Source organism: Psittacula echo (assembly GCF_963264785.1).
Source record: "Psittacula echo genome assembly, chromosome: 1".
Taxonomy (NCBI): domain Eukaryota; kingdom Metazoa; phylum Chordata; class Aves; order Psittaciformes; family Psittacidae; genus Psittacula; species Psittacula echo.
The window spans coordinates 88,026,028-88,042,129 of NC_137735.1; the positions used below are offsets into that span (position 1 = coordinate 88,026,028).

A 16,102-nucleotide genomic window follows, 5' to 3' on the forward strand; every position below is an offset into this window, starting at 1 on the left:
AGGAGAGCCTGATCCTTCCTTAGGGTGAGGTGTCAGCCCAGCATCCCAATCCCAAGTGGGAACCGCCCCCTACAGTGGATATTTCATCGTGGCAGAAGGATTCACCTCCCTGGGGGCATCCTGTGGCCGTGCAGTCCCCTTCCCGCTGCCGATGGTTGCGCTCTGGTCTCCCCCGTGGTGGCTCCGCAGCTCTGAGCTCACACGCGAGGATGGGCTAAAGTAGCGGAAAGCTGTTGGATCCTACCACAGAGTTACTGACTTCTCAGCTACAGACTGCATAGCAATCAGCGAGGGGGAGAGGCAGCCAGGGAAAGGGAGCGGAGCGCACAGAGAGGAAGAGTGGAAGGGAGAGGGGCGATCTGGGGACCGGAGCAGGGGGGCAACGAGGGGCACAAACGAATAACGCCAGGGAAGGAGGGAGCCAGGCAGGAGGGGGAGACCTGAACCCATCACGGAGCCAGGAAGGCACATCAGCGCTCCGTGGGATGGATGCTCCGGGGAGTGAAACATTCTGAGGAGAGGCAGAGGCAGGAGGAGAGCGCTGGCGTGGGCAGGGCAGAGTTAGGAGAGGAGAAGGTCGCGGCAGAGAAGTAGCTTTTCGGGGGGGGGGGGGGGGGGGGATCGTGGAAAGCCCAAGCCAGAGGCAAGTGCAGGCTGCAGAGAGACCTCCCTGATTCCTCCCGTCCGGCTGAGATGCTTCATGGTGAGATGGAGAAACCGGCCGCTCTCCCCTTCCTCTGATGTTGGCTCTGCACCACGGCTGGAGCCGGCGGCAGCCCTCGGCAGGACCCGGGTAAGAGGCGGTGCTGGAGCGCTCTGCTCCCCTCACCGGCACGAGATTGGGAAGGGCTTTTTTTTCCCTCAGGAAAATAATGTATTGTTTGCTCTGCGCTCGCTCCGAGGAACAGCGATAAATATAACTTAGGGGAGATGCCTGGCTTCGTGTGAGCCTGACAGGGAATAATAAAGTTGCCGGTGTGCACGGCGTATGCACATATGGCTACCGGGGCGGCCGTGGGCCATGGGGCAGGGGTGGGCACCTGCCTGTGGACCTTCCCAACTTCCCTCCCCATCCCTCACCGCCCTGGTTTCAGCTGCTTTGCAGGTAACTTCCTCATTGCTGTTGGCTCCCCACGTTTCCTCCTCACCTGGGGCTGGCTCTCACTCATCTTTTGTTTCTCCTGCTCCGTGCAGGTGATGGTTGTGTTCGGCTGTGGGAGAAGAACAGGGCTGGAGACCCGTTCTCTACACACTTGGGTGCCCCCGAGGCTGAACCGGCTGTGTTGTCTCTCCCGCTGCTCGTGGAGCTTTTTGGGCTTCAGACCTGCCCCCCTCTTCCTTGCCTTCTAGCTCTTCTAGTCCCAGTGTGGCTGATCCTATTGGTGCTGATCCAATGTCCCACTGATAGGCACGGTGCAAAGGGTGTTCTGGATGCTGGGTTTGGGTGAAGGAGCTCAGGAGGAAGCCGTGAGCAAAATGCCAGGGAAACTCTGCCTTTGCTCCCTGCTGGCAGGGCCGGCATCCTCACTGTTTGCATGGTGCAGGCAGGCCACCTCAGACATCCCTGAGGCCACCTCCAGCCCCCCGTGTCCTCACTCCTGGGCAAAACACCCAGAGACACCCAAATCTCTCTGCCAAGAGCCTGATCTCCCATCCCCACCACTGATTCCTGGCTCCATCCATGGCGAAGTGAATGGCTCCAGGGCCTCTCCCTTCTCCTTTTCCTCCCTTTGGGGGTTGTGCTGCAAAGGGCAGACAGTGACAGCACATGCAGGGGACGTGTGGTGGCGGTGACATGGCTCCAAGAGTCCCCTCAACCCCTGCTCTGTGCCCTCCTTGGCTTCTCAGGAGGAGGTGGCCATGGGAAGAGGGAGGTGTGGAGAGGGATCTGAGGCTTGGGGTGACCCAGAGCTAGGGAGGGGACAACGGGGTGTGTGGGGAGCATGTTGTTCCGAAGGAGTAGGGATGTGCCCCTTCTCCATTCACCATTAGAAGTGGCACTCACAGATGCCTGAGTCACCCCGACATGTGGCCATCACTGTTTGTAGCCACTGACAATAGTAAGTATGGGAGAATATTTGCCTTAGGAGGGAAATGTGAGCCTGGTGGGGACAAGCGGTGTTAGGGAAGAGGAAGCACGGTGAGGATGGATCAGCTGGAGAGGGCTGATCCAGAGGGAAGTGGAGCTCCCTCTCCTTCACCTTTCCCCTTTTCCATCTCTCCCCTTCCTTGGGTGCCAAGGCTGAGCACCACAGTGTATGACTCTGTCAGGGGGCTGGCAGCATTCATTGACTCTTGAGGCCACCCTCCATGGTTTGCAAGGAAAGCCAGGAAGTGAGGAGGTGGCTGGGGAAGGATGGAGTTTCCTGTCAGGACGGGTCCCTCTGGCCCCTCTGGACACCCCAACCTTGGCCACAGGACACTACCCCATGTTCCTGTGGTGGTGTCACCAGTGGGAGGGTGCCAGCAAGGGGGAGGAGGACCCGGTGCTGGGTACCTGCGCCCGCCGCGTGCTGACATCAGTGCAGACGCAGAGCGGAGCAATTAACGGCAATCTGCCCTCAGCAAGTTCCCTTTGTCCTGCCTCGTTACTGCGCTGGGCTGGCTCAACTCGACAGCGCGGCCGGGATCAATGGATGGATGCTCGCGTCTTTGCGATCGATCCCTCCCTCACCCGCGCGGCTCCCCAGCCTCCCGCTGGCGTTTCTGTGAATGGCAAGCACGGAGCGCAGCGCCTGCGCCCGCCTCGCAGCGCTGTGAAACCGCGACGGGCTGAGCCCGTGTTCCTCGACAGTGCTGCTCCTGCGCCCCTCACCAGGGCGGGGGAGGCTTCGCAGGGAGGCCATGGGGCACCAGCAGTGGTTTTCCTCACAGACAAGGTGGCTTTAGCGGGGATGGTCGGTCTTGAAGCCCCTCCTCGGGAGAGATGATGATCCTCTGGCAGTGGGGGGCTTGGGATTGAGCAGAGCCACCTTTGAGCTGGTTCTCACCCTCAGGTCTCTCAGGCTTGTTCTCCATCAGTAAGGCGGTGCTGTGGCCCAGGCAGGTGAGGGGTAGTAGCTGGCTGCAGGGCGACTCTGCCCTGACTGCCTTAGAGACCCATTACCTCCATTCCTGTCCTCTTGGGAGCCTGGTGGCAGGGAATTTACCTGCAGGGGCGGTGTCAGCATTCACCCACCGGTGCATTTGGGAAGGAGATGCCTCTCTGGGCTGGCACCGGCCACAGAGGCACGGCAGCCCCACCGCTGCTCTCACTGGAGATGAGGGAGCAGGGGATGGAGGACACGGTACCATCCAGCCACACGCTGCTGGCCAGGCACTCCTGTCACCGCTGTGCCCATGTCTGTGCCAGCCCTTGCCACCACGGTGGGCCTGCCCCTCACAATCTGGACGGCTGGTTTATTTCTATGGCAACATTTCTCCTGAAACACTTGAAAGGAAGCCTGGTGCCATGCGAAAATGCGGGAGGCAGCGTCCCCCACTCTGTCCCCTGCAATGGGCTCGAAGAAAAGACCTTGGCACCTCTCCTGCCTCCTTCCTCACCTTCTCTCTCTCCTTTCCCTGTGAGCAGTGCCAGCACTGGTGCAGTGAGCTGCCTGCCTCATCCCATCTGCCTCTCCACTGCTTGTTCTCCCTTCCCCTACCTTCATCTTTGCTCTTCCCTCTCCTCTTGCCTGCTCCCTTTCCGTGCTGGGTTATGGTATTTGCTGGCCGCCTGCTTAGGCACCAGTGCAGAGGGACCAGCCAGAAAGAGGCTTATAGGAAGAGGATGTCAAAAGCGACTACTCTATAGAAGAAGGCCCTGTAGCCTCGTAAGAGCCATATAGATTGGCCTCACCAGCAGCATGGTGAACATAGGGGCTGAAGGCCACCAAGGTCTCAGAGGCAAGACAGGCAGGCACTTCATCTCTCCAAAAGCTTGATGGCATTATGGAGAGGTGGTGCCTGCCATGGGACTAAACACAGTGGCCCCAGAAGTCATCCCATCTCCTTTCCCCATTGTTCCCACCACTAAGAAAAAGCCTCGTGTCTGTGTGCAGGCAACACCAAGTGCCAGCAGGTGAGAGGCAAGTGAGTGCACAGGACACCAACGAGAGTGAGCAGGGGTACGACAGCAACCCGTAAAGATGGCAGGGAGGAAATTGAAGGTGTATTAGTTTGCAAATGCAATTGCCATACCCCGCTTCACGCTACTGTCCTCTGTACCCAAGCCCATCCATGTTGGCAGCCCCTGCCATGCCGTGGAGCTGAGGAGCAGGGGAAGGATGAGGGAGACAGTCCTTCATGCCATGGGCATCGGGTGGCACGTAGGCTTGGTGTCTTTCGGGTGCTTTTGTTTAACCTGCCTGGGCAAGCTGCAGCAGTACAGGCCAACAGACCTGCAGTGAAATAGTCTATCTGCTCCCTGTTGGGAGTGTGGTTCTGCAGCTTACCTGGGACACTCTCTCAGCTCTGTTCCTGGTGCCCCTTGGGCATGACTGAAAGGGCAGAAGCTGGGACCCCTCAGAGGCTGGTGCCTCCAGTGGGCTTTGTGTTAGAGCAACGACAAGGGTTTTGGGGGTGAATTACTGTTTCCCTATGGCTGATGGGTTAGCGCTGAGCAGCCAGGCCAGGCTGAGCACTCAGCCCCGTGTAGCAGCCGTGTGTGGAGCAGTGGCTGCAGCCTCTCTCATTTGGGGGCTTGCTGCAGAGCAGGCTTTGCCCTGGGTAGCAGCTCACCCCTTGCTGCTGTCACTGTTGTTATCATCATTCATAGCCCATTTGCAGGTGCCTGCCTTGATGGGTGCTTTGCAGAGGCACTGGCAGGCTGCCCCTGCCCTGTCAGGAGTGCAACCACAGTGGGCAGGCAGATGATATCCCTGATGAGCCGAAAGCCATGGAAATGCCCCACTTGGGCAGTCCTCCTGGCCAAACCAGCGCAGGGTCAGGAGGGGCTCTGTGCTGGAGAGACCCTGAGGTGCAGGGACACTGGTGGGGGCAGCCTTTTGACAAGGCTCCTGCAGGGCAGGATGCTCAGTAAGGGAGCTCCTGGGGTGGGTGTTAGGGGAAATGCCCTTTTTTGCTGATGCAGTCATGGTGGGAAACTGCAGGAGGTGACCTGAGTGCACTGCAGACACCCAGGACGTAGGGACCTCAGGGACATCCCAGCGCCTTCAGTTTTACAGCTCTTGCAGATTTCGCACCAACCCTTTGGGGTCAGGTCCATGGCTTTGGTAGGATGACTGCTGGGGTGTATGTCAGCCCCAGGGCTTCCTCAGGAGCAGCTAGGACATGGTCTGCACCCTCGCTACCACCCTTTTTGTTCCAGGACACCACCCAGGGAAGGCCAGGGGCGTTCTGAGCATTTCGTTTTCCCCGTGATGCCAGCCCACCCACCTCACTCAACAAGACAAAGTGGGGCCTCCTCCCCAGCCATGGCCCCAACAGCATCCTCCCCTTACCTTCCTGCTCGGCTGCTCCCCTGCCCCTGCCTCTTGTTCCCCCAGCCCGATGTCAGCCAGAGGAGAGTGGATGAGTGCCCCTGCAGTCTCAGCAGCCCTCCTGCAGGGTACCCCTCTCCCAGCCAGTATCCCAGGGAGCCCAGATGGTGTGGCCGGAGCAGGGACCGCCAGGGTGGTGTGGGAGCAGGCAGGAGCTGATGCTGTCACCTTTCCGTGCCTCTTCCCGACTTTGTCATCCCGGGGACCTTTGTGTGGATCCCATTTTTATCTGGTTTTGATCCCTCTCTCTCTTTCTCTCCTTCTCTCTTTGCTTTCTTCTCTCCCCCTCCCGTCAGTATGTGGGCTGATCACTGCTCAAACTTTTAATTCAGATGGTAATTGGAATAATAATACGGGCAGAATCCTTCTGGCTCCGTTGCTGCAGCTGGCTTCAGGGAGCTATGAATAGCTCTGAGTCACACACTGAGATGGTTTAACTTCAAATCATTTTGTTTTGTTTTCATATTACCCATCCCCGAGCTCCAGAGCTTCACAGGGAGGGAGAAAAAAACTCCCCCCTTCTCACTCCACCCCAGAATCTAAACCAGGCAGAGGCAGGTGAATAAAATCCTCTGTTAGAGAGACAAACTGGTCAGCAGATCATGCCTCGCGGGCAGATGGGGACTGTTGGCACTTACTCGATCTATTTATAATTATTGAACGAAAAGGCAGAAGTGTGTATGTAAAAATGGTAAAGAGTTGATTACAGCTTCCTCCCCTCACCTTCCATATGGCACTTGCCTTTTTAATATGGTAAAACTCTCCCGCACGGTGACTGTGCCTTCGCGTGTGCTCGTACAGCGCCTAGCACCCAGCCCTGTCGGCACTGAGGAGTGACAGCGCGGCCGCTGCCTCCCATAGCAAGGCAGTCCCGTGGCCCTACGAGCCTCAGCAGGAGGATTTGTGAGGAAGAGGAGAAGAGATGGAGTTACTGAGAGGACAGAGAGGACAAACCGAATGCTGTGGGTCTGCAGAGTGCCAAAGGGGTCCCCTCTCTGCAGTGGGTGTTCCCACCCTGCCTCCCCAAAGCCAAGAAGGTGTCTGCCGTGTTGTTACCATGCCTGAGCTGGTGGGATGGGTCTGTGGACGCTGCTCTCAAAACCAGGTGATGCTACGCAGCTGGTAGGAGGAATAAAGGTACGAAGCACAGCGCAAACAGAGGCTGCGGTATTGACCACAGACAGGAGGGAAGCATTTGCCAGACAACTCTACATAAAGCAAAGACTAAGAGTGTAAAAATACCCTGGGATTTTTCCATCGTCGTCGTTTGCGGTGTACATCCCAGAGCACCAGATATGGTTGTTATAAAAAGAGAAGTGGGGGAGTGCTTCAGCGTGGACTTTTCTGTTCTGTTTCATGAGACTCTTCCATCGCAGATGTAAGGAAGGATTGACAATATATGAGCTGCTCTGGCAGGGGCTGAAGAAAGCCTGAGACGTGCGAGGCACTGCACTGTGTACCGGAGGTGGAGCAATGGAGACATTACCTTGGCACCACGTGCCATGACATTACCAGCCTGCAGATCCCTCAGGAAACCATGGCAGCAGCCCAGCCCCACACATCTGCTTGGGGCAGTGTGGGGCTGGTGCAATGACTTGTGCTGTTGGAGCGTGGTGTCACCTGGGAAGGCGGGATGACTGCAGCATCGCTGCGGAGTCCTTGGCATTGCTCAATCTAGGGTGCAGGAAGGAGAAAAGGATTGGGAAGGAGGGAAGGCCAGCCCAGGCTGCAGGGCTGGAGGTGGCTGTTGGTCCCCAGAGACCCATGTGGCTGCCAGATTCAATGCTGCGAGACAGCACTTACAATGCCCACGCTGCAGCGGCTTCCCGAAGTGATAGGGGACTTCCTCAGGCCATGAAATAGGTGGGTGTTGATGTATGCCGGGGACAGGGCAGCAGAGGGATGCAGGGGCATCCTGCCTAGCACCTCCCAGGGCACCCCATGCTGCAACCACCAGTGTAGTTTCATCCCACTCCCCAGGAGTCAATGCTGACTCCCTGGCTCCCCTCGACATGCGGGTCCCAGGAGGCAGAGCAAGCTCCAAGGTCCTCAGCCACACTGCATGATTTGCATCTCTGTTCTCGACCAGGCTTTCCTCCCCCTCATCCATGTGATAGGCAGCTGCCTGTCCAGGGTCTGAAACCCCCCTTTTGCTGGAGGCATCTCTGAGCCTTCCACCTTCATCCCATCTGTGTTTCAGGTTTCCAAAGAGCAACAGGACAATTCCACAGCCATTTGAACTGAGTTTTCTTAGGGTTTGGCCTCTTGGTACAACCCCTGGCCTAACCAAGCTGCCAGCACCCCTTGTGCAGGCTGGGATGTCAGCAGTGGCCCTGAGCCACCAGCTGCTGCAGGGGGCACAGTGGCTACATCACCTCCTGGTGTGTCACCTCTGAAGGCAAGCCCAGTGCGATGGCAGTCCCCAGCCCAGGGCTTCTCTCCTGCCTGTCTGCCTCACCCATGGCGGCACCGCGCGCAGTGGGGGTGTGTTGGGGTGGAAGTGGTAAGCAGGTTTATTTTTGTTCGTCTCCTGGCTCGTGCCGCTCCGAGTTTGTGGCGCCCGGTATTACTAACGCTTCCCTGCGCCAGCTGGCAGCAGGGGATGAATCAGATCGGCAGCGCCATGGTGCAGACCCCTCACTGGGCAGGGGGCTTGGGGTGATGCCTCTGGAAAAAGCACTGGCGATGTCCTTTTTTGGTGAGCCCTGACACCAAAACACCCTTGGATTGATCTTGCAGCTTGAGATGCCTCAGTGACCTGCAGGGCAAGGTTGTCCCCTCTGCCCTATGCTGCCTGCTAGGGCCAGCTGGTCCCTGTCCCCCCAGCACACTGGAGGTCTTGGGTAGCTCCATGAGCTATTCTCTACCCACCGGCAGCATCCCCTAGCTGGAGTCTGGTCCAGACCATGAGGATCCAGCTTATCGTCCCGCTGCCAAAAGAGGCACTTCTGCAGTTGTTTGGTTCCTCTCCCACCTGGTCATGACCTCACAGCAGTCACACGGTGACATCGCATACTTGGTGATTCCTGTTCTCTCCACAGCACACACACAGAGATGCCTGCACCTTCTCTCCACTCCCTCCCAAACACATTGGTAGGGGTGGGGGGGGATTTAGGTGTCTGTTTCTTTCCCCACGAGCGTCGCTGAGGCTGCAGAAGTTGGCACACTGGTCGTCAGTGTCACTTGCCCGGGTGGCCCAGGCTCCAAGAGGGTAATTTGGATCCTCCTGCTTGCTGCAGCCCAAAGTGTCCTGAAAATGTCATGGCTTCTTGGCACCTTGGGGACAACAGAGAGGGTCTGCCCAGAATCTCAAGGTTTGGAAGATGATGATGACGATGATGATGAATTGAGCTACTCCTGCAACTCTGCATGTCCTCCACTGCAGTCCAAGAGCTATGAGAGTCTGAGCGATAACCAGGTGGAGGATCTAGGAGAAGCCATCCCATTTTCCCTAAATTCTAAGCACTCTCACATGGTGAAAGACGAAGCTGAGAAAAATAGAATCTATGCTGGGAAGTTGGCTGAGTATGCACAGGAGCTTGAGGAGGAAGCTCAGGAGTTTCAGACACCATTTTACAAAGACATGAAAAGCTTGTCCGAAGATGAGGAACACAGCTGGGCCTGTCACTTCCCTGTGCATCAAAGGTCACACATTCTCCGAACAGCAAGTATGGCACCATGTGGCTCCTATGACTCTTTTCAGTGTAGCACGGGCAATCACTTGGGGATTGATTCCTTTTCCCCATGGGCCCATGCCAGTGACCCTTACCTGGGGAACCCAGAACACACCAAGGGAGCAGAACCCCACATGCTGTGTGAGGAGGCCGTTGGGGACAGGCAGTTCCCATCGCTGCAGCTGACCAACGACATGCTCAAAGAGGAGAACACCGTGCTCAGAACGGTGGTGAAGAGCATGCGGAGTGCCCTGAAGAGCCAGGTCTGCATGATGCAGAAGCTGGAGAGGCAGCTGAAGGCCAGCCTGGCCAAAGAGGAGAGGGACGCCCAAGAACTGCAGTCCTTTGTCCAGAGGAGTGAGTGGAACCTCCAGCTAATGACCCAGAGGGCTCTGGAGGCAGAAAACAATGTGGAAAAGCTGAAGCAGAAGATCTTTATTCTCCAGGGAGAGCTGGAGAGCTCCAAGGCAGAGAATGAAAACCTGAAAGCGGACCAAATGCCCGACCTGGGCACGATGAAGCACAACATAGATTTTGCCTTGCAGAACCTCCACAAGATAATAATGGGCGCAAACTGGTCCATCAAACAGCTCGCCTCTGGAGCACAGTCTCTGCGTTTTGTTGCTGAGGTCCTTGAATCTACGGGCAAAATTCATAAAGTTGAAGCAGAAAAAGAGCCATGAACTTGTTGCTGTGTGGGTCCTACAGATGAGTGTATGGATCGAGACCATGGGTCTCCCACTACAGCCTATATTAAAACCATTTGCTCTCACGTGCTTGAACGTGTGTTCAGATTTGTAGCCTTTATTCTTCACAGAAATACTTTTCTTGTGATTCAGTACAAACTGCAGGTAGGGATGTAGTTTTAGCTTTGTTCTGGCACTGTGGACCCAGCGGCAAATGTTTCCCAGGCTCTGGGCTGGAAGATCCAGCTATGGCGGGCAACAGACTGCAACAGACTGTGCCACAGCTCTGGCTGCCCTGAGCTCCCGTGTGAGAGCCAGGAGGAAGCACAGCAGCACGGGATGCAGCACTCAAACAGTGTGCCCATCTCTTCCTGTAGCTGTACCAGCTAGAACTGGAGATGAGCAAATCTCTTGCACTTCGTCTGCTTCCTTTGCCCCTTCTTGGTGAGGTGAGGTTGTGACAAAGGCGGTGAGAAACCTTTAGGAAGTTGTGAAGTATCCATACTTGTGAGCTGTGGCAGTGCCTTTCCTCTGGTGTTGGTGTTGGTGTCAGTGCTGGCTAAGGATGAGCTTGGCTTATCCAGGCTGGCTAAGGAAGGCACCAGTTGGAGAGGATGCCCTTCCTTAGAAAGGTATACCTAAATTGCCTGCCTTTGTCACCCCCTAAAGACCTGCGGGACCCTAATGTACAAACTCACCATGCAATCACTGAAGATAGATATGTCTTAGCTTTATTCTAGCAGAGCCATCTGTGAGCATGAAGTGACCTTTCCTCATCACTTGGTCATCCCTCTACATTTCTGATGAATTTCTGTTACCAACCCCAGTTTCTGCCGTAGGTTTACCCAGCTGCATAACCAAATTTCCTGTATCTGTCCAAACCAACCCTCCTTTAAGACTTGGATGCTGTAGAGCAGTGTGGGGGTGGGTGCTGGCAAAGTTCGGTGCCAAAGTGTTTTTTCCTGATGGGAATTTTTAGGAAGCTGTTCACTTCTACCTCTATATGGCGAGCTGTGGACTACAAGGTTGCTGTCTTCTCTCGGTCCCGTAATATCCTTGGTCTGGACAACCATGTTTATGTTGCCGCAGAGATTAAAGTGCCTCAGTAACCTTGGTCTCTGGAGGAGAGACTGCTGGTTAATCTTCATCCCAGACATGACAACAGCAGTGCTTGCACATCACTAGCTGCTTTCTTGTCTGTGCTCCTAACTGGGGGAAGGTGGTGGCCACCCTTAGCCACATGAAGCCCCAATCTGCAATAACGATGATGAGGCAAGGATGGTTCTCACCAGCTTTTCCATCCCAGACATCACTTGCTGTTTTTCTCTCCTGTCCATGCATGACTACTTGCAAGCAGCTCTAAACCTTGGGTTTGACCTCCAAATCCTTGGATTTGTCACATATAGGGCAATCATTGGTTGCTCATCATTGAGGCTGGAAGGAAGCAAACTAACTGGCTCTATCTGTGTCTTGCGCTCTACACTGAGTGCTGTAATCCAAAGGTTACAGTGCAGGATTAGCATGGGTGTACAAAGCCCTTCCTAATCTGTGAGTCATTACCCCCTCACTGCATTTCACTTCCCAGCAGCTCTGGGCAGGCAGGATAGGTCGGCTCCTAAGTCTTCAGTTTCCCCATTCTTCTGTTTGGGGAGAACTGGGTCAGGACATAACATCTGCTGGACACCCTCCTCAGGGCTCTGCTGCTGAGCTGCTCCTTGGATGCTGTACACAGGGCACGTCACAAGGTTTGTTTGCTCTAACCAGTTTCTCCTTGGCTACCCCTAAGCCCTTACTTTCCATCAGTTCTCCTTTTTGGCTCTACCCATTGCTTTTCTTCTCTTTGAAACAGGAGGGATGCTCTGCATCCCCCGGAAATAAATTCCCTCTGGGTCAGGCTGGGCTGATGGGGATACCTGAGGGCTGCCGTGCATGTCCATGCTTCATTAGTCCTTGTGTGTGAGGTATTTAGCCTGGCTGAGCTCTCGTCCTGCTGTAAGCTATGATATTAATATAATGGCTCAGAGCAAGGGCCACGCAAGCTGCTCGACCATTGTGCCCTTGATCTGGAGAGTGGTGACTGTCTGGCCTTGCCCTTCTCCTGATAGTAGATGTTGGCAAGCATGGGGGCTGTGGGCCATTGATCCATCAGCTCCTAACCTGCTCCAGCCAGACTGCAGTGGACCCCTCCATGGACACCTCCAGGCCCCTCCTGAGCAAAAGACTGGGAGCTGTGTGCCCCCTGCTCTGAGACTGGGAAGGGTGCTGTCAAGGAATGCTCTGACTGGGTTTTGCTTCATCCTCCCCTGCAAGGCACGTGCCCAGGAGCAATCGCAATGGCAGCGCCGGTCCCAGCTCACCAGAGGTGAAACCTGGAGCCACTGGGTCCCATGTGAGTGCTGCTGCATGAGATCCTGCGCCCTCCCAGCTGCAGCCCCCTGACACTTGATGATACAGCGAGCCATGGGCAGCGTCCGAGTCAACCGGTGAGTTATCCTCCTCTCAAGGATGTTGCTGCCCTGGGGGGCCTGCTCCTCCTCCTCTGGCCCCTCAGGTCCTACCTTCAGCCTATCTTTCAGTATATTCTTCTCAAATCGTCTGCCAGGGTCTATTCCTGCTCCAGGGTATGGCTCCTCTCTCCTTCTCCAATCCAAAATGTTCTGTACAGGGGGACAGTGCTCAAAGAAGTGGTATGGAGAAGCAAAGCACTGCGTGGTGCTGGACCAGAAACTACAGATTCTAGCAGTGCTGCAGAAGCCCTCTGTCCCCAGGAAGCACAGCTCCAGCCTCCGGTGCTTCCCTCACCATGAAATGAGGATGGGGGTCACAAAACACATGATGGAGGGCTCCAGCTGACGTGTCCACACTATGGAAGGGGGGGTGTCACTGCCAGCCTGAGGGGTCCTGAGAGGCTGTGGCTTAGTGTTTGTGAGGGCAGAGTGGTCTTGTTGGGTCTATGCACTTGCTTGATTTCCTCAGTGGTCAGAGCATCTTCTGCCATCACATCTTTAAGGAGTATCTGCAACTATCCCAGCAGCATGTGAGGGGGAGCAGCAGTGCTGCGTGTGAGGGAGGGGAGCTGGAGGGGCAAATGTCTCCCAGAAAATGTGTGTGGAGCTTCTGTCAGGGAAACTGTCAGCACTTTGGCTCTTGATCTCCAAATTACACCTTTGGCTTCAGATGCGGGATGCTGGGAGCCACGCACGTTGCTGTGGCAACAGAATTGTCCTGAGCTCAGGAAGTGTATAAACATTGTCACCAATGCACCATGAAATCAGGGAGGAGAAAATAGAAACTCCAGGCCTTATGTAATGTCAGGGCCAAAGTGTGGCCGGGCTGCGGGTGCTTGCTCCCGGGGCTCCTGGCTGTCCCAGCTGCTGTCAGGTTTCGAAGCCTTGGATCCCTCCTCACCATGAAGGCTGGAAGGCAGCACAGCGCTACGAGCTTCTGCTGCTCTGCTGCCCTGTCAGGACTTCCACAGATAGAACCTCCTGGCAGCAAGACTTGGCAAATATTGCAGCCGAGCTCCACCAATTTGGTCAGGGTGGCACCACGGTGCAATAACCAGGGAAACGTGCTGTTGTGATCTTCAACACAGCGGTACCGTAGCCATGTGAGCCACCCACATGTCTCCCGCCCTCGCTGTCTCAGTGGTTGCTGTTATTCTTCATGTATTTCTGCTGGCAATGCCTGTTTCTTCTCTTCCAGGTACAGCATCGTCTCGACTGAAGAGGATGGACACAAGGTCTCTGCGCTGGGCAGCATGAACGGGCACAGCCGGAACGGGAAGGGCCATGCCCCCCGGCGGAAGCACCGCAACCGTTTTGTGAAGAAGAATGGGCAGTGCAATGTCTACTTTGCCAACCTGAGCAACAAGTCTCAGCGCTACATGGCCGACATCTTTACCACCTGTGTGGACACGCGCTGGCGCTACATGCTTATGATCTTCTCTGCTGCCTTCCTGGTCTCCTGGCTCTTCTTTGGCTTCCTCTTCTGGTGCATCGCTTTCTTCCACGGTGACCTCAACGCACCAGCAGTGGGAGGCAGTCCCTCTCTCCTCAAGCCCTGCATCATGCACGTGAACAGCTTCCTAGGGGCTTTTCTTTTCTCAGTGGAGACACAGACAACCATTGGGTATGGCTTCCGCTGCGTGACTGAGGAGTGCCCACTGGCTATCATGGCAGTTGTGGTCCAGTCCATCGTGGGCTGCGTTATTGACTCCTTCATGATTGGCACTATCATGGCCAAGATGGCAAGGCCCAAGAAGAGGGCCCAGACTCTCCTCTTCAGTCACCACGCAGTCATTTCCGTGCGGGATGGCAAACTGTGCCTCATGTGGCGGGTGGGCAATCTGAGGAGGAGCCACATTGTGGAGGCCCATGTCCGAGCCCAGCTCATCAAGCCCTACATGACAGAGGAAGGGGAATATCTCCCACTGGACCAGCGGGACCTAAATGTGGGCTACGATGTGGGCCTTGATCGTATATTTTTGGTCTCACCCATTATTATCGTTCATGAGATTGACGAGGAGAGTCCACTTTATGGGATTGGCAAGGAGGAGCTGGAGACGGAGAACTTTGAGATTGTTGTTATCCTTGAGGGGATGGTGGAAGCCACAGCCATGACCACACAGGCACGAAGCTCTTACCTTGCTAGTGAAATCCTTTGGGGTCATCGCTTTGAACCAGTTGTGTTTGAGGAGAAGAACCACTACAAAGTGGATTATTCGCGCTTTCACAAGACCTACGAGGTAGCCGGCACGCCTTGCTGCTCAGCCCGGGAGCTGCAAGAAAGCAAGATGACTATCCTACCTTCTCCCCCACCTCCCAGTGCCTTCTGCTATGAGAATGAGCTGGCTCTTGTCAGTCAAGACGAAGATGAAGATGATGACGAAGTGGGTGTGGTGTTAGGAGGCAGCACTAAAGAGGAGGGAGGCGTCATCCAGATGATGGATTTTGGAAGCCACCTGGACCTGGAGCGGCTCCAGGCAACTCTGCCCCTAGATACAATCTCATACCGCAGGGAATCAGCCATCTAACTCCTCCAGCCTCCCCATTCTACACCCGTCGCCCACAGCCTCCTCTGTTTTGCACCCGTACATAGCTGGATAAGTCCCTTGCCCACCAAAAAATGCCTCCCATGACTGCGTCTCAGCCCCTGAGTAGATCAAGGCCTGGAGCTGCTCTGATATACTCCCTTTCCCGTGAAGTCATACTACCTGGAAGAGGAGTGAGGATACATGACTCTTCCCGTGTGTGCAGTTTGTGCTAGGACCCCTTTCCTGCCCAGAGACTGGAGAGCAGCAGGCCTGGTTTCTCATCTCTGGAGAGGCGACAGGAGTCCCTGTTCTCAATGGACAGACTGGGACCTACAGCAAGTGTTTCTGCTGCTGAGGGAACAGCAGACTGTCTCAACAGATACCCTTTCAACATGGGTAGGCATCATGGCTGTCAAGAGTCGACTGCCACTAGGAAGGAGAGAAGTGATATCTAAGCACTGACCAGATGAGGATGGATGGGAGAGTTTAGGACTCTTGGAGGAAGTGGGGAAGGATCTCAAGAGAGGGGTTTACTTGCATGTTTATTGCTTGTTGAACACGACTGCGTATAAAACAGAATGAGAACTAAAATCCATATTCTTCCACTGCAAATGCCAAGCTAGGAGACAAGGACACTCTATGTAGCCTACTCTGCACTCTCCTTGGCTTTTGGCATCTGTCGCCTCCAGAAGCAGCTCGGCTCCACAGACTCAGATCCAGTTCTCCCACTCCTCTTGCAAAACACGTCCTGCTCCTCTCTGGAGACGCCTGTCAGAGGAGGCAGGGCCCTGTGTTTGCACACTCAGACTGCTCCCTGGCACAGTGCAGCTGGGATGACAGACAAGTGACCTGACTGGACAGCAGACCCTCAACTTCCTCCTTTCACCTCCTCCGTTCTTCTCCCTGCTGCCATCAGCTGTAAAACTGAATTTGTAACTATTTATTTTTAATAAAGTCTAATATCCCAGGGGAGGTTTGGAAGTAAAGGAGAGACCCCAAGGCTGAAGCCGGGTGTGGAGACTGATGAGAGTTGTTAGTGCTGGTGTTTGCTGTTTGTATGGTATTGGTGCCTGGAAGCTCCATCACAAGGGCTCCCCTGTTCTGGGCCTCTCTAGTAAAGACTTACAATGGGAGACTCAGAGAATTTGCTCAGGGAGAAGATCATACAAAAATGAACATATGGAGGGAAGCATTTGCATTAAAATTACCAGTAGGATGGGTCAAACA

General features: G+C 55.2%; 2 protein-coding genes across 3 annotated transcripts; both read left to right on the forward strand.

Annotated features, from left to right (window-relative positions):
* Window positions 1–740: 740 nt before the first annotated feature.
* Window positions 741–14,875, forward strand: KCNJ4 (potassium inwardly rectifying channel subfamily J member 4; the record flags this gene model as incomplete). 2 transcript variants are annotated; one of them, XM_080635379.1, is made up of 2 exons in its annotated part: window positions 741–793; window positions 13,546–14,875. In XM_080635379.1, the coding sequence occupies 2 exons, from the start codon at window positions 741–743 to the stop codon at window positions 14,873–14,875; spliced, it is 1,383 nt and encodes a 460-aa protein (XP_080491505.1). The 2 variants fall into 2 exon arrangements, with proteins under 2 accessions (XP_080491505.1, XP_080491506.1); XM_080635380.1 differs by lacking the exon at window positions 741–793 and adding an exon at window positions 12,286–12,323.
* On the forward strand, window positions 8,737–9,837 carry LOC308227850 (endosome-associated-trafficking regulator 1-like; the record flags this gene model as incomplete). The annotated part of the gene is made up of 1 exon (XM_080630740.1): window positions 8,737–9,837. The coding sequence occupies one exon, from the start codon at window positions 8,737–8,739 to the stop codon at window positions 9,835–9,837; it is 1,101 nt and encodes a 366-aa protein (XP_080486866.1).
* Window positions 14,876–16,102: the final 1,227 nt, after the last annotated feature.